The sequence below is a fragment of the Eucalyptus grandis genome, chromosome 8 (genome assembly GCF_016545825.1).
Source record: "Eucalyptus grandis isolate ANBG69807.140 chromosome 8, ASM1654582v1, whole genome shotgun sequence".
NCBI classification, from domain to species: domain Eukaryota; kingdom Viridiplantae; phylum Streptophyta; class Magnoliopsida; order Myrtales; family Myrtaceae; genus Eucalyptus; species Eucalyptus grandis.
Genome location: NC_052619.1, coordinates 64,467,811 through 64,495,335, shown reverse-complemented (window position 1 = coordinate 64,495,335; position 27,525 = coordinate 64,467,811). Strand labels below are relative to the sequence as shown.

General features: G+C 41.8%; 4 protein-coding genes across 5 annotated transcripts; 2 read left to right on the top strand and 2 right to left on the bottom strand.

Annotated features, from left to right (window-relative positions):
* Window positions 1-3,329: 3,329 nt before the first annotated feature.
* LOC104414668 lies at window positions 3,330-6,801 on the bottom strand. Its single transcript, XM_010025826.3, has 3 exons — window positions 6,495-6,801; window positions 5,978-6,093; window positions 3,330-4,098 (listed from the first exon to the last, which is right to left on the bottom strand). The coding sequence occupies exons 1-3, from the start codon at window positions 6,618-6,620 to the stop codon at window positions 3,840-3,842; spliced, it is 501 nt and encodes a 166-aa protein (XP_010024128.2). The 5' UTR covers window positions 6,621-6,801; the 3' UTR covers window positions 3,330-3,839.
* Window positions 6,802-8,867: 2,066 nt separating this feature from the next.
* Window positions 8,868-12,915, bottom strand: LOC104414667 (peptide chain release factor PrfB2, chloroplastic). 2 transcript variants are annotated; one of them, XM_010025825.3, is made up of 7 exons: window positions 12,346-12,915; window positions 11,467-11,679; window positions 10,797-10,898; window positions 10,470-10,607; window positions 9,922-10,226; window positions 9,645-9,763; window positions 8,868-9,515 (listed from the first exon to the last, which is right to left on the bottom strand). In XM_010025825.3, the coding sequence occupies exons 1-7, from the start codon at window positions 12,790-12,792 to the stop codon at window positions 9,484-9,486; spliced, it is 1,356 nt and encodes a 451-aa protein (XP_010024127.2). In that variant the 5' UTR covers window positions 12,793-12,915; the 3' UTR covers window positions 8,868-9,483. The 2 variants fall into 2 exon arrangements, with proteins under 2 accessions (XP_010024127.2, XP_010024126.2); XM_010025824.3 differs by having other exon boundaries at window positions 9,610-9,763; window positions 12,346-12,901.
* Window positions 12,916-15,888: 2,973 nt separating this feature from the next.
* Window positions 15,889-20,155, top strand: LOC104414666 (pyrophosphate-energized vacuolar membrane proton pump). The gene is made up of 8 exons (XM_010025823.3): window positions 15,889-16,387; window positions 17,321-17,895; window positions 18,007-18,386; window positions 18,480-18,566; window positions 18,703-19,033; window positions 19,110-19,520; window positions 19,625-19,684; window positions 19,765-20,155. The coding sequence occupies exons 1-8, from the start codon at window positions 16,162-16,164 to the stop codon at window positions 19,969-19,971; spliced, it is 2,277 nt and encodes a 758-aa protein (XP_010024125.2). The 5' UTR covers window positions 15,889-16,161; the 3' UTR covers window positions 19,972-20,155.
* Window positions 20,156-21,592: 1,437 nt separating this feature from the next.
* LOC104414665 (calreticulin) lies at window positions 21,593-25,326 on the top strand. Its single transcript, XM_010025820.3, has 14 exons — window positions 21,593-21,782; window positions 22,518-22,625; window positions 22,769-22,961; window positions 23,062-23,320; window positions 23,400-23,456; window positions 23,550-23,597; window positions 23,718-23,804; window positions 23,881-23,938; window positions 24,023-24,090; window positions 24,167-24,262; window positions 24,358-24,405; window positions 24,702-24,731; window positions 24,819-24,947; window positions 25,065-25,326. Exons 1-14 carry the CDS (start codon window positions 21,671-21,673, stop codon window positions 25,074-25,076), a joined length of 1,305 nt encoding a protein of 434 aa, XP_010024122.2. The 5' UTR covers window positions 21,593-21,670; the 3' UTR covers window positions 25,077-25,326.
* The last annotated feature ends 2,199 nt before the right edge of the window (window positions 25,327-27,525 follow it).

The window sequence follows — 27,525 nt, the reverse complement described above, 5'->3', positions numbered from 1 at the left end:
AGTACATTCTTATCTCCACCTTGCAATAAATCCTCCAACTTAGGATGCCAACCACTGTAAACTTAGGATCGAAAAGCATTTAAGGAAATTTTTTTGGTCAATACCTGAAATTGGCACTTTAGTTTATAAAAGAAGCTAGAAATCTCTGACATTCACCATAAGGAAAAAAAAACATGAATCGCCTCAACCTTTACATAAGCCAATGCTTTTCTTCAACCATGCAAGAAGCTGGGCAAAAAATGCTTTTCTTTTGGGAGGATTACTCTTTTGCACGGCTCGGAGATTATAACCACTTCTAACCATCGAATTAATCAAACCTATATGTAAAGAAACTGAAAGAACAAAAAAAAGTATATCGAAAAATAATAAAAAAAAAAAAAAAGCAGAAACTCTTGATTTTAATCTATCAAACTTGGTATGGGACACACTCTGCAAAGAGAGGTATCTATCAACTTGATATATCTTCTCAACAATAGTCAGAAAAAAATGACTCAAAACCAACTCTTTGTCATGGATTTGAGTCTATGTTTGGATTTTTAATTTTTGGCATTAGTACTGAAAAATTGGGAATGAATATCTATTTTAGAGTTAGCTAATGCATAATTTTGACATATTCATTTGGGCTCTCTTTTCCCTTTTTTTTTCCTCCAATGTTGTTACACTTACTTCTTCAGATGTTGTGAATTTCTGGTGTTGGCGCTCGTTTGCATCCATAAATATAGAAGCAGAGTAGAGTGCAGTGCAGTCACTATTCTCTCTGCTTCAGGGGAGTTTCCGTTTCATCATCATAGCAACCCTCTCTCTTCCCCTCATCATCATTTGGTTCCCAATTCCATCAAACAGTTCCAGTCAGTGTATTGCCATGGCGTCGCCATCCCAACCTCCACCAGAATCTGGCGACCAGTTTCTTCTTCTTGTCCTTCTTCTTCTTCTTCTTCGGATTCCTATGATGATATCAACAACCATCCATCTTTAGGCAAAAATGATGGAATGTATCATGATGGTAATGCTAATGCCGATGTTCCATCTGGGGTCTCTTCTTGGGTTGACGGATCCTTGAACTGTGTAAACAAGAAACTTTTCCGCCATGCACGTTGCCTGGCGCTTGTTGAATATGATCTACTGTTATCTCTTTTGCAGGCTAAAGATCATGCGGAGACTCTGCCTCCGCTCATGCCAAGGCTCGAGAAGGACGACTCTTTTATGAGCCAAGTGAGGACTGCTCGAGAAGGACGACTCTTTTATGAGCCAAGTGACCTCTCTCTTCCGATCTGCTTGGGATTCTAAGAATCCCGTGAGATATCAGAGCCCAGATTTTTGCCTCCTCCTGCACAAGTCGCTGTTGTCTTTTTGCAGGCTAAGGAACTCGCTGAGACACTCGAGAACTTGGCTCTGCTTGGGCTAAGGTTCGATCAGGACGACTGTTGAAGAACCAAGTGCAGACTGCTCCGTCCCAAAAATCAAAGCCCTTTCATCCTCTGGCACAAGTAAATAACCCTCAAGTGGATCTTCGTGACAGAGAGATAAAAGCTGCACAAGTTCCTGCTACATTAGTCAAAATTGGTTCATGGCAGGTAATTAAGATTCAATATTAGTTCTACATAATTTACAATTGACGAAGAAGAGCAGAACTTTTGTTTTCCCTTCTTTCCCTTCATTCAGCAATCAAAAGTATACGTATGTGCAGTTTGCTTCTGCACATGAAGCAGATTTGGTAGGAAAGTTCCACTTCGCAACAAGGAAATTAGTCTGGGAAGTGCACGCAAATGGTCTGAAGAAGTTTGAGATACAATGGTTGGACATTTTGTATAAGAGCCACTATCAAAAAACAAGCTGGGAATCCTGAAAATAGAGGTTCCAATTGATTTCCTTTGACCCTAGAAATTTCTCTGACTTCAAATCCGACATTTTTTACCATAATACTAATGCAATCCATTCACTGTAACCATCATGCAGTTAGACCAGCCTCCCACCTTCTACAAGGAGACTGATCCACCGCCCGGCATTACTCGCTTTGGTTGTTTGCAGATGATTTCGCTGGCGGCCAAGCTCTTAGGTGCCGGTACTCTATTATCTTGTTCGATATGTTGGACACACACTCCAGTATTTCCTGTCACTGTACAATGATGAACTTTAGTGTAGATAAATGCCTCCACAGGTTTAGTCATATAGTAAACTGATAATTCGATCCATTAATAGGTGGTAATGCTTATTCTTAGTCTCTTCTTAGGAGGCACCATCTTGAATTTCCTTCAGCAGCCCTCGACAGAAACTACATCAAGCTTCTGAGCAGCAACCACCAGTTGCTTGAGTTGAGCCAGAGCAGCTTTCCGAGCGGTGCAGAAACAACATTCTGCATGCTGCAACACTCTGGATTTGAGAATTCACAAATGACTCGAGAATGCAACAACCTTTGTCAGTTTGAAGCCCTTCCGCCTCCACCCCCTGCAGCTGCAGCCGATTCAGGCCCCTGTCTTAGAGAACATTTAAACTCACCCTATGTTGGAGAAGCAGCGGTCCCCACCTAGCAAACTCCTGCAATCATGAGGAATACTCAGCAGCAGTTAGTCTTGGATCCCAATCCAATCAGTCGGTGTCACCTTAGGCTTCTGCCTGCAATTGACAGCACTGTCACATCACCAATTGGTTCGTCAGTGCAGTAGGTTCTGCTTGCAATGATTATGCAATGGGTGTCCGACAGGAGCATGATGGATATGTCAACAGTAGTGGGAAATTCATTGGTCCCTCAGAGCAGAATGAGACTTTTACATCATTGATTGGTTCATCGAGTGCAGGAGGTTCTGCAAGCAATGGTGATGCAATGGATGAGACAGGAACATGATGGATGCTAACAGTAACGAGCAATTTAAGTTGGTCCCCGTGTCCCAGAGACAAACTTATCACTTCTTTGATGCGCCATCAAAGCTTATGAGCGAAAACCACACAATCGATCACCTTGAGACTGATGTTCTGTGTCAGACCTCGATTCAAGAGTCAATGAATGAAAACTTGGTTTGAGGTGAGGAATATATCAGTGGGGCAGTCCCAGTTTTGCATATTAGGACTAGGATGAGTTGAAGATGATGGTGGCATCTCTTTCCTTTACGTTCTTTCCTTTTCATCGCTACACATTTTTGTTTCTGGACGTGATTGCAGCCAAAAAGTAATGTGTTCATCTTTCTTTTCCAAGTTTTGAATGTCTCAGCAACAAAACAGGGAAAAATAAAATTCTCCACCTGGCTGTCTGTAATATGGTCCGCAAACTTTAATTTGTCATCAATTCAATCCTCGAACTTAGGATGCCTACACAAATGGGATGCACTGTAAGCTTAACATTGAAAAGCATTTAAGAAAATGCTGGAAACCTCTGACATACACCATAAAAAGAAAATGGATCACTTCAACCTTTACAGAAGCTAATGCAAACAAAAATTTGTTCAAAACTACAAGTCAATAGCCTTATACCAAGTATCTAGCAAAACAACTACTGGTACTAAGGCTGGAGATATAAACTAAAAATGAAATACAGACTCTTCATCACTATGTCATAACCCTTGATATGAAATACATTGAACCAACTAGAGCATAGAAACTACAATTATGTTCAAAACTGCAAGCCCTGTCACAAAACTGACAGTGACATCTTCCCAAAGGTGCTGCTTTGACAATTTAGATGCTGCTTCAAATCCTGAAAAAACTGATTGAAAAGTTCTGCTTAAAGGTCTCGTAGAGGACTCTCTCACACATTTCATATTAGTTCAACTGAGTGGATCATGTCCTGAAAGCACTTAAGAATGTACGCTGCAACAATTGCCTGATTCCTTTACACATCCATCCACTCAGTTCATATCGCCAAAACTTCTCTTCTTTGAAGCAGAGTGAAATTCCTCTGTTCCATTGTCAGCATTAGCATGCTTCTCTTTGCCTCTGGACTCATCTTTTGCTCTATCTGGTTCTGCTTCAACAAATAGCGGGGCTTCTCTTCCACTTAATCGACAGAAAACTCTTTCTACCGTCTCACTTATTTCTTTCCCCAGCCCATCACCATCAAGAATTAACTCCCAAACTGATTTGGAGGCCTTCTCAAGCACTGGGGCCCTGTGCAAAAATGAACACAAGCAAATAAATAAACATCCAATGACCAGCAACAACGCATGCCAACAATTAGCTTCATCCAGAAGTGATAGTTCTGCCAGTCAGCCTAACAGGTGTGCTGACAATTGTGTGAATCAACATGGATCTCTAGCAAAATGCCATACCTTTGGAAATCAAAAGGTGGTGAACATAAACTCAAAATATTTCTGTATAACTGCAAAGAGTGCATAAATAGGGATGAACATGATAATCTATGGATCTGGATTATCTGATATAAAACTACTAGCAGTCCATATAATCAGCATGACTTTACACAGGATATTTCCCTCAGAAAAGACTTCCTAGATGAAACAAAATTTAGCTGCAAACAGCTTGTCACACGTTTGTTAAAAAATAAAACTAACTCACATGTATAAATCAGATTCAGCAAGAGTTGTGTTTCAATCATTATTGTATTCACACTTCAGTCACGATTTGCCAAGGCAGAGCAGCTAGTCGAGGAGACTAATTCAATCTATCAATATCTTTGTTAGATCAAATAATGAACTCATCTCTTTCAAATTAATTTCTTAGTCCCTCAACCCCCACTAACATCTTCTCAGGGAAACATGGCCATTATTCTCCTCCATCTTTTCTCAGCTGGGGTTCAAGAAAATTAAAGATAACACTAACTTACAACAATAATCACGAAAGATGTGAGGAAGACAAGTCTGCCTATTCACCAACCCCCACAGCCAGTCAACCCACACTTCCCACACAGAGAGAGAGAGAGAGAGAGAGAGGATGCTTGAGGAATGAAAGAATTGCTTTTTGTCTGTCTTATGGCTGTGACCTCCACTCTAACTGCAGTCAACATTTATTACCCACGTACTTAGAATTGTGACATTGATACTGAAGAAAAAGTGCGCTGTGCTTCCCTGTCAAGGTCTTTCCAATTTGTTTCCAAGGCTTACAAGTCACAATTCCCATCGATCAATTTCATGCTCAGAAAACGGGGAGTTAAAATTCAAGATTTGAATCTTATTTTAACAAGTACGATATTTTGCTACTAAGATGCAACCCTTCTGAATCCTATACCGCCCTTTATTATTTGTCAACATTATATTTAAAATTTTACTCGCAATCAACTATGAGGTCAGACTTTCACAATCTTGCCGACTATAAACTTCCATATTGACCTAAAAAAGCCAAAGCCAACTAAATTCTAGTACATGGCAACTGCACTATGAAGATAACTACGGTTTGGAATTTGAGATCCTGAGGCTTTGATTTCTCAATGCCAACCAAGCTACACAGCCATCTAAAAAGCTGTCTTGGCGAGCACTCTGCCCTTCGGTTTTGATAATCTACTTCATAGCAGCAGAATCTACAGCATTTTGGCATGAGGTAGCAAGACTAGAAATTGCACCAACATTATCTAGGGAGTAATTTTCATTTCTTTTATCTCCTTCCCCACCATCTTAAATAGGCATCTTGGAGGAAGGTAGGATCAAAATCTAGACTTCTTGACTCTTGGTAAGGGAGGACGACAACTGGCCATTCCCTTGCTCCCGCATTTTAAAGGGAGAAGACTCGCTCGTAGCACCAGGGGTACTTTTACAATTTAGCACCATAATTACTACTGCAACATCTCTCCTTTGACAGTCAACTCTTTCAGCAGGAGGATTACAGGGATGACATCAAGATGGCCGAAAGCCACACGGTAAGCACTAGATTGCATCCCGAAACTGTTGTCCATCGAGCTCATCAAAAAAGTGCACTGACCACTCTAGCTACAGGGAGGATGTTGACAACTTCAGAGCATGAACGAACTGCTAACGTACGCTACTAGCTACGTTACGATATAAACTCGAACTCAAGAACGGTATGTTCTTGTTCTTACTCTAACTCCTGGCGCAGGGCGTCGAAGAGCTCTCTCTTGGTCTGCTTTTCAGCTCCGGGGGTATTAAGAACTTTGCTCTGCTCCGCCATTTTAATTGTGGTGCTCTTCAGCTCCTCCTGCGAACCCGACCATCCGGATAAGAGAGAAAAGGAAGAAACTTTAAGAAGCATAACAAACAAAATGCAAATGGAAGCCAAAGCACAATGCCAACAATCGCGCGACATCAAGTATAAGAACAAAGAACCCTCCTTTCCTTATGCCAAGAGCCGACGATTACGTAAAGATCATCCACCCCCCAGAATTCACACCAGAGGCCACTAAAATGGACCAATTCGACCCAAAAAAAAACACAACCCACGACGCAACAGCCGCTACCCAATGGACAGAGCCACGAAATAGGCAAGAAGCGTCCAGGATCGGCGAGCCCCGCGCCGACCCACGACCCCGCAACTCGAACCATCAAAAGGGCAGCAGGAATTCGCAGAAAAGGGGGACCGGGGGGCGGGGGAGCGCTCACGTTGGCCTTGAGCTGGTTGATGATCTTGAGGCGGAGGGAGTCGATGGTGCCGTCGTTCATGAGCGACTCGAGGACGTCTTCCGGGGTGATCACCGACGCCGGAGAGGTGGAAGAAGAAGACGCCATCGACGCGGCGGGCAACCCCGTTTTTCGCTCCCTCTTGCTCGCGGATCTTCGCTCTCGCCCTCTGCGAAAGTCGCCGCCTTTGTCGTCGGTCCGAGGCGTCCGATGTTGCGAAGCAAGGGAGGCTCTTCCCGTTTGGTCCAAATCGTCCTCGAAATCTCATGCCTTTTGTCCCCCTCCATTTCTTAGCATTAGATCCAGAGAAGAACTTAAAATCTCATTAAATCATTCAATAAATAATATAAATAGAACTTGATTAAAACTTAAAACTGACCCTAAAACTTATGACGGAATAAATTACAGATTCCAGAAAATGAAAAATCTATATCTAATAATAGATTTTAGTGAAACTATATAGAAATTAGAACTGCTTGCCTATGCTATTTCTATTTAAAAAGGATGATGCACATGCCCAAAAAGGGGAAAAGAAATAAGAAGAGCAAAATTCATAAGATTTACCAATTAATGGACAAAAATAAAAAAACTAATGAATAAGTTTTTTTAGATTAATGTTGATTATCATAATGGTACAGAATATCCAAATTGATATACAAGATGATGTGAAATTTAATTTGAATATTTGGGGATAGGGAGAGGGGGTGAGGAGTGTAATTGTGTTAGAGATAAGGAAGATCTCCAAATCCATATTAGTTAGATAGGTGAGAGAAAGTGGAAATGTGGTACAAAAAACTACCTCCTTCTCAATGAAGATTTTTGTTGGATTTGAAGTAATGTTTTAATTACAACCACCTTTCTCAAATAGAAAGGGAGAAGTGAAGGGTTTAAATTCCCATATTTTTAAGAAATTAGAGTAAAGACTATTTAATTTTAAATGTAAGTCTCAAGATAGTGCAAAAGTCTTAGAATAAGAATTAAAATGAAAATAAAATAGGATCGACAAAAAAATATATATAATTTTTTAAAAAGAAAAGAGCAATGAGATTTGAGTAAATTTTACCAATTGCGCAAAATTTGAAATAATAATATGACCATTTACCAACAATGTTTCGACATTAATAGTAAATATAAGAATAAAGTGCAATTCGTGAAAGTTAATGAGATATCTTGCTCAACATAAGATTCTAAGGGGCTGCATGGAAACGTTCCTAAAAAGTGTTTTTGAACACTTTTTGTTTTTTTGTTCTTGGAACGCAAAAGAACAAAAAAAGAAACAAAAAAAACTTACTTCTTGTTCCATAAACAATTTTGAAGAAACGTTTCTTCTTCTCTCTCTTCTTCTTCTCTTCTTCTTTTCTTCTTCTTTTTCTTTCGCCGGTAGCCGGCCTCGGCCATGGCCGGCGACGCTGTCAAGGGTCGGCGACCTCACCGGCCCCGGCGAGGCCGAGCCTCGCCATGGTCGGGCGAGCTCGAGCTCGCCTAGATCTAGCGAGGCTCGCCGTGGCCGGGCGAGGCTGTCGGCCGTCGGGCCGATCGCCGGCGACAGAGCCGAAAAAAAAAGAAAAAAAAAAAAGAAAGGAAAAAATGAAAAATAAAATAAAAATATTAAAAAATTAAAAGAAACAAAAAAAGAATAAAATTTACCAAACGTATTTCTATTCATTTTTTATTTCCGAACAAGTTTACCAAACGCGTTTTTATTCAAAAATTGTTTCCCTAATGTAAACACTTTTTTTTACATTTAGCTCCTAAATGTAAAAAAAGTAAATAAAAACACGCGCGCCCTAAACCTTTTCTTTTGCCCCCTCTCTTTCACACAGGCAGAATAAAGCATATACCTTTTTCACAATGTAAACTAACATAAACGAATGCTGACCTAAAAGAAAAACTAACATGAATGAGTATTCAGTGTATAAACAATATTTTGATTTTATCTATAATTATCTATATATGGACAAATTGTAAAAGAAACACTTAATTAACTTAGAAAAAAATTGAAAATTTGAAGTTCTTAAAATTAGGGATACCGTTCTCGCAATGCAATGACGTAGATGCATTGCTACAGTTATAATACTGGTACTAAATTGCAATTACTTGGATGCAATCCATATACAGAAGAATTTTTTTTTCTTAACTAGGGAAATCTTATTTTTGAAATTAAATTAAGTTGATGAAAAAAAGGGTATGAGTGCAATTTTTATAATTTAAAGATGCAAATTGTGCACAAAAAGGATGAGGAAATTTTGATGTTTTGAGAATGTATCTATACTTTATAAGATGTGGAAAACCTAAGATGTAGAAAACCAAAGATGTAGAAAACCCAAAAAAAAAAAAAACAGAAGACTTGATATATTTGTACATTCATAACAAGCAAATTTTATTAATGAATTCTAAATTACAGTCATTCACGGATATCCACTTACTTAAAAAGAGAGGTTCTGCAACGCAAAAATGGAAAAGAGGAGGAAGAAGAAGAAGGAAAGAATCCTCCTGCTCTAAGAAAAGGCGCCTAATGTATCTTCATCACTTCATCAACCCAGCTGTGTGGTGAGATCATATGTAGAGTCCGATTCTGATACTTTTCTTCACCCATTTGCTGGCAGTACTGGGGAAAAATAAATGCTAATCTGCTCTTCCGAGTCGAGAACTGCTTCGACTATTTTGACTATTGATGAATAATTTAGTTGTCCGAAGATAAATGTATAAGAAGCTAGACTCTTTCAGTATGTACCACGACTTAACGATGCAGCTGAGGCCCATTTTCGCACTCCCTTGTGCCAATCATAAATCTGTCCCCGCTAGGGATGCAGGATGTAGTCATTTCTGCTTTAGGACCGAAGTTCGTGCGGAACAAATTGGATAGATCTATGAGCTGGCTTCATCTTTGTCCATCAAATCTGACAAGTAGCTCAAGATGAACCCATCAAGATCTCCCTCTAGGACGGAATCAGGGTCAGAAACCTCGTAGTTAGTCCGCAGATCCTTGACCATCCGGTAAGGCTGCACGGGAGAAAATGACAGTGTCAGGAAGAGCTTTCTACACAGACGAAATATAATGGTTTTTAAGAGAAGATGAGCAGATGCTACGGCATACGTGAAGGACATAGGAACGAATTTGGTTGCCCCAACTTATCTCTGTAAGAGATTGTGTATGTTGTGCATTCATCTGAGCCTGTCGAGCCATCTCAAGCTGGTCTAACCGAGACTGGAGCACCGCCATGGCTGAAGCCTTGTTTTGATGTTGTGATCTGTAATAGCAGAGAAAAAAGGTGACAAAAGAACTCTGCACCTCAAAAAAAGGAATGAATGGGCACCCTTTATGTAAATCCAAATTTCCAAATTTCACTATGGTGCAGCAATAAGTCAACAACAGTGCAAAAACTTAAAATAGGTTGATTCCATCTACCTCTCATTTTGGCAAGTTGCAGTTACTCCAGTGGGAATGTGAACGATTCTCACAGCACTGTCAGTTGTGTTAACAGACTGCCCACCAGCTCCTCCAGATCGAAATCTCTCAATTCGGAGATCGGATTCATTTATTTGCACATGGGAAAAATCCTCACCGAAGATCGGAATTACAGCAACAGCAGCAAATGAAGTATGTCGCCGTTTGTTACTGTCAAATGGTGAGATTCGTACCAACCTGTGCACACCTACTTCAGCTTTGGCATATCCAAATGCATATTCACCATCCACTTTAATTGTTGCTCGCTGAAAATCACAAAGTCTAGGTCAGGACTAATTGCAAACTCAGCTAATTCAGAAACAGAGTAGTTAAGGAAAAAGTCAAAAGAAGCAAGAGCTACACTGCATATAGCTAAATACACTTGCAATTCGGAACATTATTCTTTTTTTTGGGGTCAAAATTGGAACGTTATAATTGAGTAGGGCTTCTTCAAGGGGAAAAACACAAGGAATTTAGTAACGTGAGAAAAAGATGGTAAGAAGGTGAACCTTGATTCCAGCAATCTCACCAGGCATTTCATCCACCACTGTTACTCCATATCCTCGGCGTTGAGCCCACATTTTGTACATATTCATGACCATCGCAGCCCAATCCATGCTCTCAGTGCCCCCGGCCCCAGCTTGCACCTATGTATATAGATGAGCGAAACACTGAATTCTTAGACTGTCCAGGCACAAGGAATAATAATGCTAGGTGTGGGGAAGCTCAAAGTCACTTATGCATCCTATAAGATGCAAACCCAAAATGTAAAAAAGCGCTGCGAACATGAGTGCTCGTGACTTGACAACTAGGAGTTAAGAATGCATGATACAGACCTCTACAAAACAGGAGCAAGAATCATGCTCTCCAGCTAACAAAGCTTCAAGCTCTTTCTCTTTTGAAAATCTTCTCATCCTTAGCAAAGCTTGCAATGATTCCTGCACGAACAGAAAGAAGGCATGATTCCAATAAACTTGTAAATGCAGCAAGGAAGCAATAGCACTAACAATTTGTAATTCAATAATTCAGCAGTGGAAATGATAATTTGACTTCAAAGGAAAAAAAGAAAATGAATGAGAACTCATACAGGTAAAATGGAGGAAATTCAGGAGCGACAAGACATGATATGGACATAATGAGATAGGGAACCTAAAAAGCAGTGTCCAATCTAAACTATGGAGCACAACAGTCACACTTATGTAAAGTGTATCATACCAGCACAAGGAGACATCAGGGATATAGCAATTGTAATAACTTGGTCTGATGGACAAATAATCCTAGTTATAACTGATGCACCAGCGGTAGGGTGAAATTGTTTCTCAGTTTCTCCCAAAACTGTTCACGCCCCGATCTCTTAATCCCAGAGTTAAAAATAAACACACTAGTAGTCCGAAATGCAAAGTATTAACTCGTCCAACTAAATATAGACTGGAAGAGTAGCACAGCACCGGAGACAACATGAAACAGGGACAAATACATGCCTAGTGAGGAAAACCAGGGGCCCACCAATTCCAAGTCAGCATCACTCTCTTCCCGAGCAAGCTTTATCATGTCAATATGCTCAAGCAACTCCTGTTCAAATCCCATCACCTCCCTCATCTTAGCCATGAGTCTACCATGCTCACGGCTTATTTTTCCAGCATGTTGAGGATCATCCCAAAGGTCTGGCTTATTCAATTGTGTAGACAACAGCTCCAACCTCACTAACAAGCTCTTCCACTGTCAAAAGAACACAGAATCATCATCAGAAGTCGAAATCAAAGTATGGATTTTTTATATGGTAGATATTCCATAGCTCAACTTAAAGAACACATGAGAAAGCTACAATTTAGACCAAAGACAAGTCGATGCAGGAGGAGAATTCTAGTTCAAGTATTTTCAGTGTTTTCTTTGTCATCAGTTTTTCTGGATTCAATAAATGTAGTTAGTTTCTATAAACCCTAGAATAGCTTTTCTATATTCCAGCTTCAATTCAACTAATTTTAACCCCGTTTGTTGTTCTTTTTGCTATATTTTGCTCCTCCACATCAAATTCGCATCAAGAGTCCCTTGTTAGAGTTTTGCCTACAACAGAAGTAGCATTACCGCTCACTCATATTACTCATGACGCACCAGAATTACCAACATTTCTATAACTAAAAGCATAAAAAACGCACTTTGACAAGTGACCCCCGTTCTCAAAGCCCGGCTTCAGCACCATGGATATTCAAAATGTAAACTTTAGGCACTAAATTCTAGGAACTGCGATTCCCTAAACTTGGCAGACTGCTGACACAAATGTAAATGCAACTTTCCTCAGCTAAAATGAACCTCTCTGAGCTATCTACTCCGACCCTTGATTTGCATTTCAATGATAAATTAAAATCACAAGGAAAATTGTTCCACCTGCAAGCGCCGCTTGATCAAGCTTATGGACTGCGCGATCGCGGCGGCATGGCTCTTCCAATCGCCCTCGCTCTCGTCGAGGATCGTCCACTGGCTGGAAAGGATCCCCTCCACCGTCAGGCCGTCGGAGGTCGCGGGCTCCTCGGCGGCGGCGGCTCGAGCAGCGAACGACCGCAAGCCCCCGAAACGCGCCGGACAGCCGCTTCTCCCCAGCGCCTCCTCCAAACGGCGCACCCAGCTCGCCCCGACCGGCGCACCGGAACCGGCGACGGAGCCGCCGGCGGAGCCATCGGAGCCGCGAAAGCGAGAGGGTTTCGGAGCTTGGACTCGGGATTCCGACGGGGCGGCGAGACTGAACAGGGAGCGGAGGGAGAAGGCTCGCGATGCGGGATTCGGAGGATGCGGAGAAGATCCGATGCGCGATCTTCTCAGGAAAATCACAGTCATGTTTTTTGCATCAAAAGGAGAAGATGGAATTCAGCTTAACTCTGTTCGTGTTTTTGGGGGTTTTGAGATTGTAGGGTTTATGGTGGGGAGGGACCGAACTGGAAATAGCTCCAGATTGAGGGGGCAAAATCGGAAAATTTGGATCTTGAAGAATTCACTTGCAAATCGAAAATATATCAAAAAAGTCATAAATTTATTATATGATATCAATCCAACCATAATTTTTTCAATAGAACTAATTAAGTCTTAATTTTTTTTATATTAATAAGACCACTTTTATGAATTTCTCAATATTCAAATGAGTTTAGAAAATTGTTGATATAAGCGTTGGCAATCGGACATTGCACCAAAGTTTAATCACTTTTAATATTTTTTCAAATTATTTTATCATATTTTCCTTTTTATACTATTCTTTTTTTCTTTTCTCTTCGTGCTCTGGGTGGTGACCTCACCAACTAGAGACTTGTCTAAGCAAGAGTCCCCACGCCGTCACCAACCACTAACAAGGCATCGACCCCGACGGCCATTGGCAGGGGCCTTCAAGGCCATTGTGGCATGGATTCGGGCGAGGGTCAACACCTCGCTTGGACCAACCTTTGGCCAGCGATGGGCAATCGACAACCTCGCTGGTAAGGGGTAAAAAGAAAAGAAAAATAAATGGAAAAAATAGATATGAAATATTAAAAAATAATAAATTTTGTCTATATCAGCGTGGTAGTGTCATATAAGAATGTCGGCGCGCACGTAAGCTATTTCCTACCCAGGTAAACTGAGCTTGTATCAATATAAAAAAAAAAAAAAATTATGACTTAATTGGTACAGTTAAAATGTTTAGAGTTAGGTTTAGAATTTTTTGGTAACAGATTAATTGAACCAGAAATCGTCTACACTAGACTAAATGCCAGTTGGGTCTGATTTCCAATTATTAAAAGTAAAATCAGTGTTAGATGATCCAATTTCTAATATTTTAATTATTTTAGTTTTTTTCAAAAAATTAAGTAAAGTGATCTTCAGTCCTCCTTCCTCGAAACTTCCCAAAAGTTACATCGTCTACAGTGACGAGACAAACAAACTCATCTGGGAGCTATTCTTCATAGGAGCGATCACTACAAAATTACAAAACTTTCACACTGATTTCAAAGAGGGAAAGTTACATATCCAGTCGCTGTTAGTTGGAGGAAACTTGATGTGAATACAAGTTCCAACAGACATATTAAGTTATGAACAATAAGTGATCCGTTCCATTAGATAGTAATTGAACCAGACCGGAGGTCTCTGATATCAGGTGATTCAATTCGTAGCCTAGTTCCTGAGTGGAATCAGACAGGACTGGAAATTGATGACTTCTACATGCAAAAAGGATTTTCAATATGACCCCACTTTTTATTGATTTTGTGTGAAATTACACACTACTATGTTTTCTTATTGTTCATCAAATGAATATCCGAAAAAGCACGCATGTCAACAAAATTTTGAAAAATGTTAGGTTGTACGAAGAAAGGTGAGACATCTCATGTTTCAAATTTTCTCCTAATAAATTTGTGTAATCGTGAGATTAGGAAGATTCAAATTCTAATTTGAAATACAACATATTTGTGAGATTGCTTAACGCTATCTTATTAATTGTAAAAACAACCTAGCTCATTCGATTTGCATAAGTAAAAAATTACATAAGTTATTAACAGCACAGAAATTACTCACTATAAGTGCATGAAAAACAACATTTGATTGTTACAAAAAACTAATCACATGTAAATTTTACAGATGATCCCTAATTCCTAATTGCGTATACGGCAGAAGTTACTATCCTAAGTGGGAGTCGCAATCAAAGTGGAGAAACACTAATAGCTTACTTAATAAAAAATTACTTTTCTTATTTGAAAGTGACTAATCAAATAAATATTTATTAGTTATTAATAGAAACATATAATCATATATCCTCGGTAGAGTAACCACGACGAAAAAAGCTTAATAAAATGATGGATTGATACTGAGTTTCTATATGGAGAAATTATTAATTATTCAAAAGCTGAAGTTACTTTTTCTCATGATTACTTACTAAGCAAATGAAGAAAAAAGAACTATTATTACTTTTTAGGTAATTAACTTTTCTTCACATGAAAGTTACTAACAATAATTGAAAAAACAATTATTGCAATGACTTAGTTTCTAATAGAAAAGTCACCCAAGGCATAACCTGCTAAGACATTAGAAATCTCCAATTCTTCTAAGTTTATAGGAACTTTGTCAATAGTCACCCGACACTCGTTAAATAATCTCATTACGAAAACTTCTCTAGGGGCATAAAAAAATCAATACTTTAAAGTTTAGTATTTCTTTAATAAATATGCCTAATAAAAATCTCAAGGGTTTCACCAACCATTTTGACCATTCCCATCAATGAAATGCATGGGCAAGGCATCTTTCTCTTTGGCCAAAATTTGCTCCCCAAAGCCCTGTTCCTCCAATGACAAGATCTCTCCTTTTCAGGACGGTTCCATTCCAGGGGAGATTCAGTGCATGGCATGGCTACTTTCAGAGTGCTGACTCAATGCACATCACGAGAAAGGACATCTCCTCCATCCTAAGTGGGACTCTGACAGTGATTCCTCTCCATTACCATCATCTGATGCCGACTTGGGGAAGCATGGCAGATCGACACGGATGCGAAACCATGACGCTCTCTCCTCATAATTGCGGCCGCAAATTTCCAGTTCCTTGACCATTGCGCAAAGCATGGTTATCCTCTCACCTAATCTGATCCCGGCACGATGGTTTCTTTGTCTTTAGCAGATAAAAAAGGAGACAAATCAAGGGCTGAAATCCTGAAGTGAAGGGCTGATCTGGGAAAGGTGGTAGCTGATTGACTGTCTTGTAATATGGACAAGTGAAAATCTCTTGACCCATGAGTGAATGCATTTTGCAAAGATTTAATGTTCTCGTCTCTCTCTACCCAATCATCGTGCCATGCTGACTTGGCCGACTTTATCCAAATCCTGACACGTTGAATTCTGGTGCCCTAGAAAATCTCGGATATGGATCGACGATCCTGAAAGCTGCCATTCAAACCTACTGGTATAGCACGGCCCCCGAAGTTTAATGCAGCAAGAAGCCCCCAGGAGATAGAAGGCCCGGAAGGACGAGAAAATCCTCGAACTTCGCAAATGCGTAGGACCCTTTATCCGTCGATCAAAACTACCGGCTCTCCAAGCTCTTTTTGGCACCATCTTGCATGACCACTCGAGATAAATCTTCCACGGATAATGCAACTTCGCGCTTCTCTGGAGGCTCAGAATTCGTAGTACCACTAAAGACCAGTGACTGTGTCTTTTGGGGGCTGAAGTGCAGTGGTTCCTAGGTTTCTCGAGAATGGGCGTGTGGGGTGATACCGTGACCCTGGTTCTGATACCTGGGTCTGCTTTGGTGGGCATTGGATTTGCTCTGCTCCAGTGGTTCCTGGTGTCCAGGGTCAAGGTCACTGAGGACGTCAATGGCTACCATGAAAACCTGATGGAGAATGAAGATCAAGAGGAGGGTGTGGATCAGCTTAGTGTTGTCATCAAGTGCTCTGAGATTCAGAATGCCATCGCCGTCGGTAAGGTCCCCGTTTCGATCTTTTAAGAAAACTTCTCAGGGCTCTGTTTTGTCTGTGAATTGTCTGTGAGACTCTGGAGATAGTGAATTCCGTTTGCTGATATAAATACAGGCAGCCGATCGTGGGATATTTTTTCTTTTCTGTATCAAGGAATTGTCTTATTCTTTGTGTCGTTTTATTTAAGAGGTTCTCACAAAGTTCACATTCCATGAGATCATTACGGTGATTGACTACGTCAGAAGTTCTCGTATACATTGTGTTTGCCTTTAGAGATGTTGCTGCTGTCATGATTTTTTTAGTCGCTCTCTCGTTATGTCATCTTTTGCTGCTAAAAATCATATGCATCAGACCAAACTCACTCTGGGCAGGCACCATATAAATTTACCCAGCATCATCATCATCATCACCATATTCTCCATAGGTATACAAACAGGGGAAAATAGAATAGGGCAAAACGGATGTGAGGAACAAATCAAAAGCCAATCTTTAGCCAAGGAAATGCTCAACTGGGCAAGAAACATCGTCACTAGTCGGACAGCCTGGTGCTGTCCAAATTTACATAGAAAATATGATTTGTGTAATTCATATCTAAATTCAACTGCTTACTGTTGGGCGGAGTTTAATAATTGGGGTGACTTTCTGGAAACAACTGGTGGTAATCTAGATTTGCAAACGACTTAGGATCGTTTGATTGAACAACCAGAAAATAACTGCTTATGCTTTGGTTAGGATTATCCTATCTCCATCTGTCACCGAAGAACCGTCTCTCCAGAATTTTACCGTATGTTATAATTCTTAGTACTCTACCTAAAGTGTGAAACTTGGCAGAAGAGAAGCAAAATGGATATCCTATTAGATTCTTTTTCTGCAGCATTGCTTGAACTTGGGAAATTGATCTTTAACTGCATAGATGCTTGACCATTTTTGTTCCAGGTGCAACATCTTTCCTATTTACCGAGTACAAGTACCTCACCATCTTCATGGGTGCATTCGGCGCCATCATTTTCCTCTTCCTCGGTTCAGTTAAGGGCTTTAGCACCGAAAGCGAACCTTGCAGTTACAACCCGGAAAATCTCTGCAAACCAGCTCTGGCCAATGCCATCTTCAGCACAGTGGCCTTCTTGCTCGGTGCTCTTACTTCTGTGCTCTCAGGCTTTCTAGGGATGAAGATTGCAACATATGCCAATGCTAGGACAACTCTAGAGGCCAGGAAGGGTGTCGGGAAGGCATTTATTGTGGCCTTTCGATCCGGCGCTGTGATGGGCTTCCTTCTTGCTGCCAATGGCCTTCTTGTTCTATATGTGTCCATCAATCTGTTCAAGATTTACTACGGAGATGACTGGGAGGGACTGTATGAATCTATTACCGGTTATGGACTCGGCGGTTCTTCGATGGCACTCTTTGGAAGAGTTGGCGGAGGTATATATACCAAAGCAGCTGATGTCGGCGCAGACCTTGTTGGGAAAGTCGAGAAAAATATCCCTGAAGATGATCCACGGAACCCGGCTGTAACTTTTCTTCCCTTCCCATGACATCGGTCTAGAAACAAAATTGCGAAATCAAAATTTTGGTTGCGTGATCTGTGAAAAAACATGCTCAATGCACTGCTTGTTTTGCAGGTAATTGCAGACAACGTCGGCGACAATGTCGGGGACATTGCCGGAATGGGCTCTGACCTCTTCGGGTCTTATGCCGAATCATCGTGCGCTGCACTCTTTGTCGCATCAATCTCATCCTTCGGCATAAGCCACAACTTCTTGGCCATGTCCTATCCACTCATCATTAGCTCGATGGGAATTGTTGTCTGCTTGATAACAACACTATTCGCGACAGATCTTTCTGAGATCAAGCACGTGAGTGAAATCGAACCTTCATTGAAGCGTCAGCTTCTTATCTCAACAGTCCTGATGACTGCCGGCATCGCCACGGTCAGTTTCTTTGCTCTGCCATCGGAATTCACTTTGTACAATTTCGGGAGCGACAAAGTCGTAAAGAACTGGTATGCTTCCCGCTCTGCTGCCATCATTTCGGATTCATCTTCGTTTCTATGTCTCCTAGATCATTTTCATCGACGTGATTAATATGCTCACAGGCACCTGTTCTTCTGCGTTGTGACCGGCTTGTGGGCTGGACTTGTTATCGGCTATACCACGGAGTACTACACGAGCAATGCTTACAGGTGAGTTTTTGATTCATGATTTGTGACTCTTTATCATGTAGAACATATCAGATCATGTTGCGTTCGGAGGTCGCCGAGGACGCATGTAAAGTACGGGGCATTGCTTCACTGATTTGCTGACTAGCGATTGTATCAGTCCGGTGCAGGATGTGGCGGATTCGTGCAGGACTGGTGCCGCGACCAACGTGATTTTCGGATTGGCTCTGGGCTACAAATCCGTCATCATCCCCATATTTGCCATAGCAATTGCTATTTACGTGAGCTTCAGCTTGGCTGCCATGTATGGAATCGCTATGGCTGCATTGGGGATGCTGAGTACTATAGCGACAGGTCTCGCTATCGATGCGTATGGACCTATCAGCGACAATGCTGGCGGGATCGCCGAGATGGCCGGAATGAGCCACAAAATACGCGAGAGGACCGATGCTTTGGATGCTGCCGGAAACACCACTGCTGCCATTGGCAAGGTAATGACTATCTAAATTTTGCATGATCAGCTGTGACATGAAGAACCTCATTACACTGTCTGCCTTTTCTCTTTAGGGTTTTGCTATTGGATCAGCGGCACTCGTCTCTCTCGCCTTGTTCGGCGCCTTCGTGAGCAGGGCGGGCATCACGGCCGTTGATGTGTTGACCCCGAAGGTGTTCATAGGCTTGATCGTCGGTGCCATGCTCCCTTACTGGTTTTCTGCCATGACGATGAAGAGCGTCGGGAGCGCGGCGCTGAAGATGGTCGAAGAGGTCAGGCGGCAGTTCAACACCATCCCGGGCCTCATGGAGGGAACGGCCAAGCCTGACTATGCGAACTGCGTCAAGATCTCGACCGATGCCTCGCTGAGGGAGATGATACCGCCCGGTGCCTTGGTCATGCTCACCCCGCTAGTGGCCGGCACCTTGTTCGGAGTGGAAACTCTCGCTGGAGTTCTCGCCGGCTCGCTCGTCTCCGGCGTGCAGGTAGCCACCTATCACCTTACCTTCCCCAAATCCATCGTGTCAATTATAAACAAGTCCAGACATTTTTGCTGAATTGATGAATCTCGTTTTGATTTCTGATTCAGGTTGCCATTTCAGCCTCTAACACAGGCGGGGCATGGGACAACGCCAAGAAGTACATAGAGGTGAGTCTGCTCGTTTGCCGTTTGATTTCTTCGTGTCATGTCGAGTCGGGTCGAGTCTGAATTGATCCGGGCTCGCGCAGGCTGGCGCTTCCGAGCATGCCAGGACGCTGGGGCCCAAGGGCTCGGATGCACACAAGGCCGCCGTCATCGGCGACACGATCGGGGACCCCCTCAAGGACACGTCCGGCCCGTCGCTCAACATCCTCATCAAGCTCATGGCGGTCGAGTCGTTGGTGTTCGCCCCGTTCTTCGCCACACACGGGGGCTTGCTGTTTAAGCTGTTCTGAACTCCGCCGGCCGGTCGGACCAGGCCAGGCCAACAGCGTCGTTCGTTGCCTCTTTTAACTGAGCATCTGCTGTAATTATTAGGACTCCTCTGTTGCATCCATGGCAGTTCCCCCTTTCAGTTGCACTGTTGCGGTACCCTTTCTATATATACAAGTCCTAGCTTAGCCACCCGGTTTCATGCAATCCTTAGCTTGATTTTTCCAAGTTAAATCACACATAAGTTTTGTGCTAAGCCCCGCAATCCTTATAAAGCTCAAGCAACTTAGACGTGGAATTTAGAACTGTTAAACGGTTGAGTCCGGTCAAAAATTACCTGACCCAAATAGTCTCATTTAATCACATTTCAAACCATATAATTGATCCAAACTCAATCTAACATATATTGCTAAAATACTTATATAATTGAGGTATACTCATACCCAAGTTGAGGAAAGGATGAGGAGTGAGTAAGCACAAGATCAAGTAAAAGTGAGGGAATGAAGAAAGAGTGGTATAAATGAATTGAATCTAAATAAGTTGCGAAGCTATTTATTATCCATATTTGACATTAATGCCCAATCTTACGTTTAAATTCATTTACAATTTATTTATTGAATATAATTAATTCATATAATCGCTCTACTCATCATAAATGGGTTAAGAATTTATATGTGTGATCCGTTTTTATATCTAAGTGATAAGCCGCTTCCAAAACTTTGTGAATAATTGACCTTAGTAAGACTTGATTTGAGAAATTGAGCACGTGTATGTATTTTCAGCTCCCTCAAATGCATCGACGCGATAAAAATCAATCTTGGTCCGTGATCAATTGAGGAATTAAAGATTTTTACTTTGGCCAGTTGGAGACCGAAGGTCTTCATGGAGTTTCGTTAAGGCCTTGAGCTCACGACCGATGGAATTCAAGTATTGGGAATTCGACGTGGCTCTCGATATGGGATATTCATTTATTTGCCACGCGTCATTTCTAATGCCTAGATCGTCTCTCGAGATTTTATAATGATCTATAAAAAAGAAAATCTTAAAAATTTTAAGCAATTATCCTGTCTTTCCAAATCGATAAAGATATCATATGCAGAAGCAAATAATGTGTATTGTGTAGGATTAGTAAAGTTTCTAATGACTTTCGATTTTCCTACCTAATTTTTCCAAAGAAAAGGCATATTAAGATATCGTCTTCGTTTTTCAAAACGACCAAAAAGGTTGCCTGCTTTGCGCGGGCGTATCCTAATCCGACGGCTCAGATCCATTCACTGGGACAAAAATCGACGGACGGAAAGATGGGGGCGGCTCCGATTTGGAACGTGTCCCGCACGTGCCAACCTTTGTAAGCGTGCGGGAACCCGCTCCCAGGAAAATCCACCGAACGGCCGGCAGCTCCCCCCCCGCTCCACAGGGGGGCCCCACGCATCTCTCGTGACACTCGAAATTCCGTACACCTCGCGCGAGCCAATCTCTCTCCGCCACGTCACGCCCGTGACGAGGAGCGGCGACGTGTCGCGCCGCCACCGGCCCACGTCACCGCGCAGCGTCCACGGTGGACGTCAACGCGCCACGCCAGCACCGAGGGCGACGACCGCTATAAAACGCCGCCCCGGACCTCGCTTTCCTCCCAGCTTCATCCGCTCGCTGCGACGCTCTTTCTCTCACTAAGAGCCTCTCTCTCACTCACTCTGTCTCGCTTTCTCTCTCTAGACAGCGATGGCGATCGGGCGGCCGGCGAACCCCGGCGGCCTCCTGCTGCTGCTGCTCGCGCTCCTCTCCGTCGCGGCGATCGCGACCGCCGAGGTGTTCTTCGAGGAGCGATTCGACGGTACATTTTCCGGAGCTCGATCGCGCATTTCCGTTCCGTTCGTTCGTTCTCCTTCGTCGCTTCCGGTTTTTGTTCGACTGCGTTTTCCGTTAGAGATGTCGCGAGCGCGCGGTTGATGCCGATCGTAGTTTCGCGGAGTCGTTTCCGAGATTGATCTGTTCGCGCGTGGATCTGTTGGCTCGACGCCGCTTTTTGGTTTAGATCGGTGTCTGGCGGGAATTTGCGGTCGGCAATTTGATCGCGCTTTTTTTAACTCCGAAATCGGGGGCCGCCTCCTTGGCTGGCCTTGTTTTAGCCGCGACGGGGGAGGCGTGAGATTGCTGTGGGCAGTCATTTTCCGTTTACGTGTTCGGGTGGCGGATACTTCGGGTGCTATAGATTATCGGGACTTGTACGTCGAGTTTGTGAATGCAGCAATGTTTGGTCCGAGTGGAAATTAGTGGAGGAGCACTAGCTCTGCTGCCTGACCGACGCGAGCATTGTTGGGAGTAGGGCTCTACGAGCATATTGCCTTCGCTGTGTGACGAGATGTTAAGTTTGATATCATGATCGGTCGCTTGCTGGAAATGACTAATTAATAAGATTGTGTCCTAGACTAGAAAAAAGTCATTAGGGGCATTGAGTTCTGTTTGCGAAAAATTTGTGGTCAGTTTGCATAAATTGTGTTGTGCTTTCTTGTTGCCTAGCGGTTTCTCATTTTGTAACTCTATGCTGCCATGTCTCTAATTCAATTAGATGGATGGGAGAACCGGTGGGTCAAGTCTGATTGGAAAAAAGATGAAAACTTGGCTGGCGAGTGGAACTACACATCTGGAAAATGGAATGGAGACCCCAATGACAAAGGTAGGCTTTTCTCTCACGAGCGAATATATGTGTTGTGAATTAGTTAGGTTAGTTTGAATTTTATTCTTTTAGCATTCGAGAATCTAGATGATCTGATGTTCGTGCTGGCTAGCTTCAGAGTTATCATCGATCTCCTTTGGCAGGTATCCAGACGAGTGAAGACTACAGGTTTTATGCTACATCAGCGCAATTCCCTGAGTTCAGCAACAAAGACAAGACCCTTGTCTTCCAATTCTCCGTCAAGCATGAGCAGAAGCTTGACTGTGGTGGTGGCTACATGAAGCTACTCAGTGGTGAAATTGATCAGAAAAAATTCGGTGGTGACACCCCATACAGGTTACTATAGTTCCTCTGACTACATGATATTATTACCTTTCTGCTCAGTTGTTCTATTTGTAAGCACTTGCTCATTCGACGACTGTTGGGATTGCTGCAGTATTATGTTTGGACCTGATATCTGTGGCTACAGCACCAAGAAAGTTCATGCTATACTCAACTACAATGATACCAACCATTTGATCAAGAAGGAAGTTCCCTGCGAGACTGATCAGCTTACTCATGTTTATACTTTCATCCTCCGCCCTGACGCCACCTACAGTATTCTCATTGATAATGCTGAGAAGCGAAGCGGTAGCTTGTACACTGACTGGGATCTTCTCCCACCTAAGCAGATCAAGGATCCTGAGGCCAAAAAAGTAAGTTACTGAGGTATTCATCTAGCTTCTCCTCTGTATGTGATGGTATATCATGCTGATTCCCTTGCTTGGGTGGCAGCCAGAAGACTGGGATGACAATGAATATATCCCCGATCCAGAAGATAAGAAGCCAGAGGTAAAGGCATCATTATGTCTCTGGAGTTCGTTTATTTATGAAGTAGATGTCTAATGAGTATTGGATGAACTGACAGCTGACATGTGCCTGCAGGGATATGATGATATACCAAAAGAGATACCAGATCCCGATGCCAAGAAGGTGAATATGATCATTTTGAAGTTGTTTATGCAACTATTCTCCATTTTATGATTCAATTTATAGCTCTGCTCCGTTGGAGGTTCAGCTGCTTAATATAGTTTGAACAATGATGGTTTGCAGCCTGAGGATTGGGATGAAGATGAGGATGGTGAATGGACAGCCCCAACTATGCCTAACCCTGAGTACAAGGGACTGTGGAAGCCAAAGGTATTAGAATGTTCTTGATCGTGTTTAATGAGATTGTTGGATCACGCAGTTCTTAAGAATCTCTCTATTCCTGTAGCAAATTAAAAATCCCAACTACAAGGGGAAGTGGAAGGCACCGAAGATTGACAACCCAGGTTTGTTTGTTCAGTAATGTTTTTTATTGGTTTTGTTCTTGTGATCTTTGTTATAACTCCTCATATTCATATATATTCAAACAGATTTTAAAGATGACCCAGACCTATATGTCTACCCCAACTTGAAGTATGTTGGTGTAGAACTGTGGCAGGTAACGTGTCTTTCTTCTTTAATATTCCGGTTTTCACAGGGCGTGAACATTTATGAGCAGTGTTGGTGTGCTTCAGGTCAAATCTGGAACCTTGTTTGACAACGTCTTGGTTACTGATGATGTCGAATATGCAAAGAAGCTTGCCGAAGAAACATGGGGCAAGAACAAGGATGTATGGAGTATATGCTTCTTCTTTTTTCTACTCAAGTAAGTGATTATATTGCCAGTATTCGTGTCTGAGATTGTCCAATTTCTTTGACTTTTCAGGCCGAAAAGGCAGCATTTGATGAGGCAGAGAAGAAGAGAGAGGAAGAGGTAATATCTCGTTTTCACAAGTCTTTATCGTTGTCTGGGACAGACTTGCTATCAATATTAATGCGCATCTGGCTCACTATAGTTGGTTAGAACTTCGATATCCTCAATGTCCACTTGTTGATTTATTAAGTTATTAATTTCGACCATATATATGTATGTATAAATTTTGTTTATACTGTTTAGTTTTAGTAAGTGGATGCCCACATTGGCCTGCTGAAGGCTCGATGCACCACCGCATTTTTTCAGCATCTTTTTCCAATTCAATAACACTGACTTGTGGTTCAATGCTTTATCAGGAATCTAAGGCCGACCCTGTTGATTCCGATGTAAGTCCATAAGCCTGTAAAAATATAGTTGATCTCATTTTGTGTGTCCGTGTGTTTTCTCATGGGGGTAAAAAATCTGTTTTTTAGGCTGAGGATGAAGATGATGATGCCGATGATGCTGATGATGCCGAAGCAGATGATTCCGATGCAGAAATCGAAACCAAAACAGATGATGGCGCCGACTCCACGGACGAGATCAAGACTGAAGATGTAAAGGTAGGAATCCTCGAAACCAAGATGACAGTGCCGACTGCAAGGTGTTGCTGTTGGTTTGTTTTTTTTCCTCTTCATCTACTGATAAGTTTTCTCTCTCCCGTCTTTTCTCGTTTGCAGGATGAGCTGTAGGCGACGCCGAAAGTGGAGTAACGAGCTGCTCCAAAATTCTTGATTTTTTGCTTGTTTTTACCGTTTCTTTTTTAGTAGGAATTATCCTTGGGGGAGAGAGAAAGAGAGAACATTTCATGCGAAGTGCATGGCTGATTGCATCAATGTCAAATCTGATTCTGGGGATTGGGAAAGAGAATGAAACATGTAATGTCAAATCTGATTCTGAGGATTGGGAAAGAGAATGAAACATGTGCCCCTCCTTTTGCTATTTCCCCTCACCATCAAAGCTCTCTGCTTGACATATCCACTTGACGACGTCCCTTAATCATCGCGATTGTAACAGTTTGAATAGTCAGCACGGCTTTTAAGGTCTTTGAGCGCTAAGTTGATGAAACATAATTAGATCGGAGAATCGTGTCCGTAAGCATTAGGCATGGATATGTTGTGTATGCGTCACGAGTCACGACGCGACCATGTTCCTTGAAAGCAGTTTGAGACCTTGTCTGTGATTCTGCAACCGGCACTCTTCCTTTCAACACCTCCGGAACAAACTCAATTTGTGTTGTGTTCATGAAAACGGTTAATGTCTGTACTCCCTTATCGAAGCGTCTATCCATTCTCGTTTGCACCCCTGTATGGAAAATGGGGTAAGAAACGGTTAGATTACGACAACTAGCAATAACACGAAAGCTAAAACGTTTTTGTGCTTAGTGATGACTGTGCATCTAGCTAGGTAAAATGGGTCATAGGTCTATTTCTTAATTCATGATTTTATTTTCAGTAAATAGGCCATAGATGAGTTTAAACACGATATAAGTGTTAAATGAATTTACAACCCATCTCAATGACTCTCACTTCAATTTCTCTTGCCCACACTTGCTCACGTCACACATTCACCTTAATTTAGGTATGAGTTTTCACACATTGAGTTAAATATGTAAGTATTTTACTATTAAGGATCGGATCATGTATGGATTGAATATGAGACAGGTAGATATACATTTTATGGAAATGAGTCAAAATAGATTAAATTGGTCTATTTGGAGTAAGACTATTTTTTATCCGACCCACCAATTAATGAGTCTACCACCGGGGCATGATGGAAGTGTGTCGTGTATGAGCCGTATCAATAGCCAAACTACATTCCTTCATAACCCTTTGCGTCAGCTAGAAGTTAGAACCATCACCTTCTAACAGAAAAACCTTCATTTTCATCCTCCATAATCTAATTTCAATATTTCACAATATCACAATTGCCAAAATTTATGTACTTTTATATAATTATCGATGAGAGGTACATTCACTGTTCGCACTAATGTTAGTTTTCTTTTCCACTATTAAACGAATTATGCTTCGCATGGGCATGGGAATAGGAAAGGAACATATATTACGGTTCGCACTAATGTTAGTTTTCTTTTCCACTATTAAACGAATTATGCTTCGCATGGGCATGGGAATAGGAAAGGAACATATATTATCATGAAAATTGAAAGTAATACCATCTCAATTCGATATCCTTATAAATCTTCGTCGATAAAATTAAATTACTATCCGCGTTGTCATGCTCATTTTATCCACCAATTGTCACTTGTATCATCCTATCTAAAAAAAGGGAAAAGGCAAAAGCTCACCATAGACAAGGCATCAATCGTCGAGTGAGCTACCATAATGAAAGGAGTTGAAATAAATTTAGGTGAATTATGCAATTGCAACACTCAAATAAACATAAATGACCCGATTTGCATAATTTTTTACGGTCTATATGTTGCATTGTCACACTGTACTGTCGAAACAACAATTTTTTGTAATGAATGTATCATCCGTAAAAAGGCAAGAACCTTCAACTAGTATCAACAGCCAGATGCAGTTCTTTATTTAGGTCTTTCAATCTAGAAACCCTAGTTCACAAAGTAACTAGAAAAGTATCAAAAAAATTCCTAAACTATTGTATTGGTATTAAATAAATCTTAAATCTTCGCGCAAGCTCAACCGAAATGGATCATGCACGAGTTTCAACCTAGAACCCGGAACATGTTCAAGACATCACGTTTATTGCCTCGCTAGGGGAAATTTCTCGTTGGGATTCGGATGGTCTGTCAATACAAGACCAGCCCCCTTTTTCCTGCTTGAAGAAACGGGGTAACTCTTTTGCCCCGGGGCCGGGTGCGAACTGAACATAAGTGGGGCCCTTGCGAAGCTTGCAAGGACAATATCGCATATATAAGTAGGGTCATTCCATTCAATATCCCGTTAAAGATTGCATACGTGTCAATACACATGGCAAATGACTAAAGGATAGTGGAGAATGATATATCCAATATAAAAAATTCACGGGTGTTGATATGTGTGTATCTTGATGTGTCAACATGTATTCATTTTAACAAAGGGCAGAGTTAGGTTAGAAGTATCAGTTTGAGAACTTTTGTAAAACATGAATTAAGTTGAAGTAAACATATCAGCTATTAGT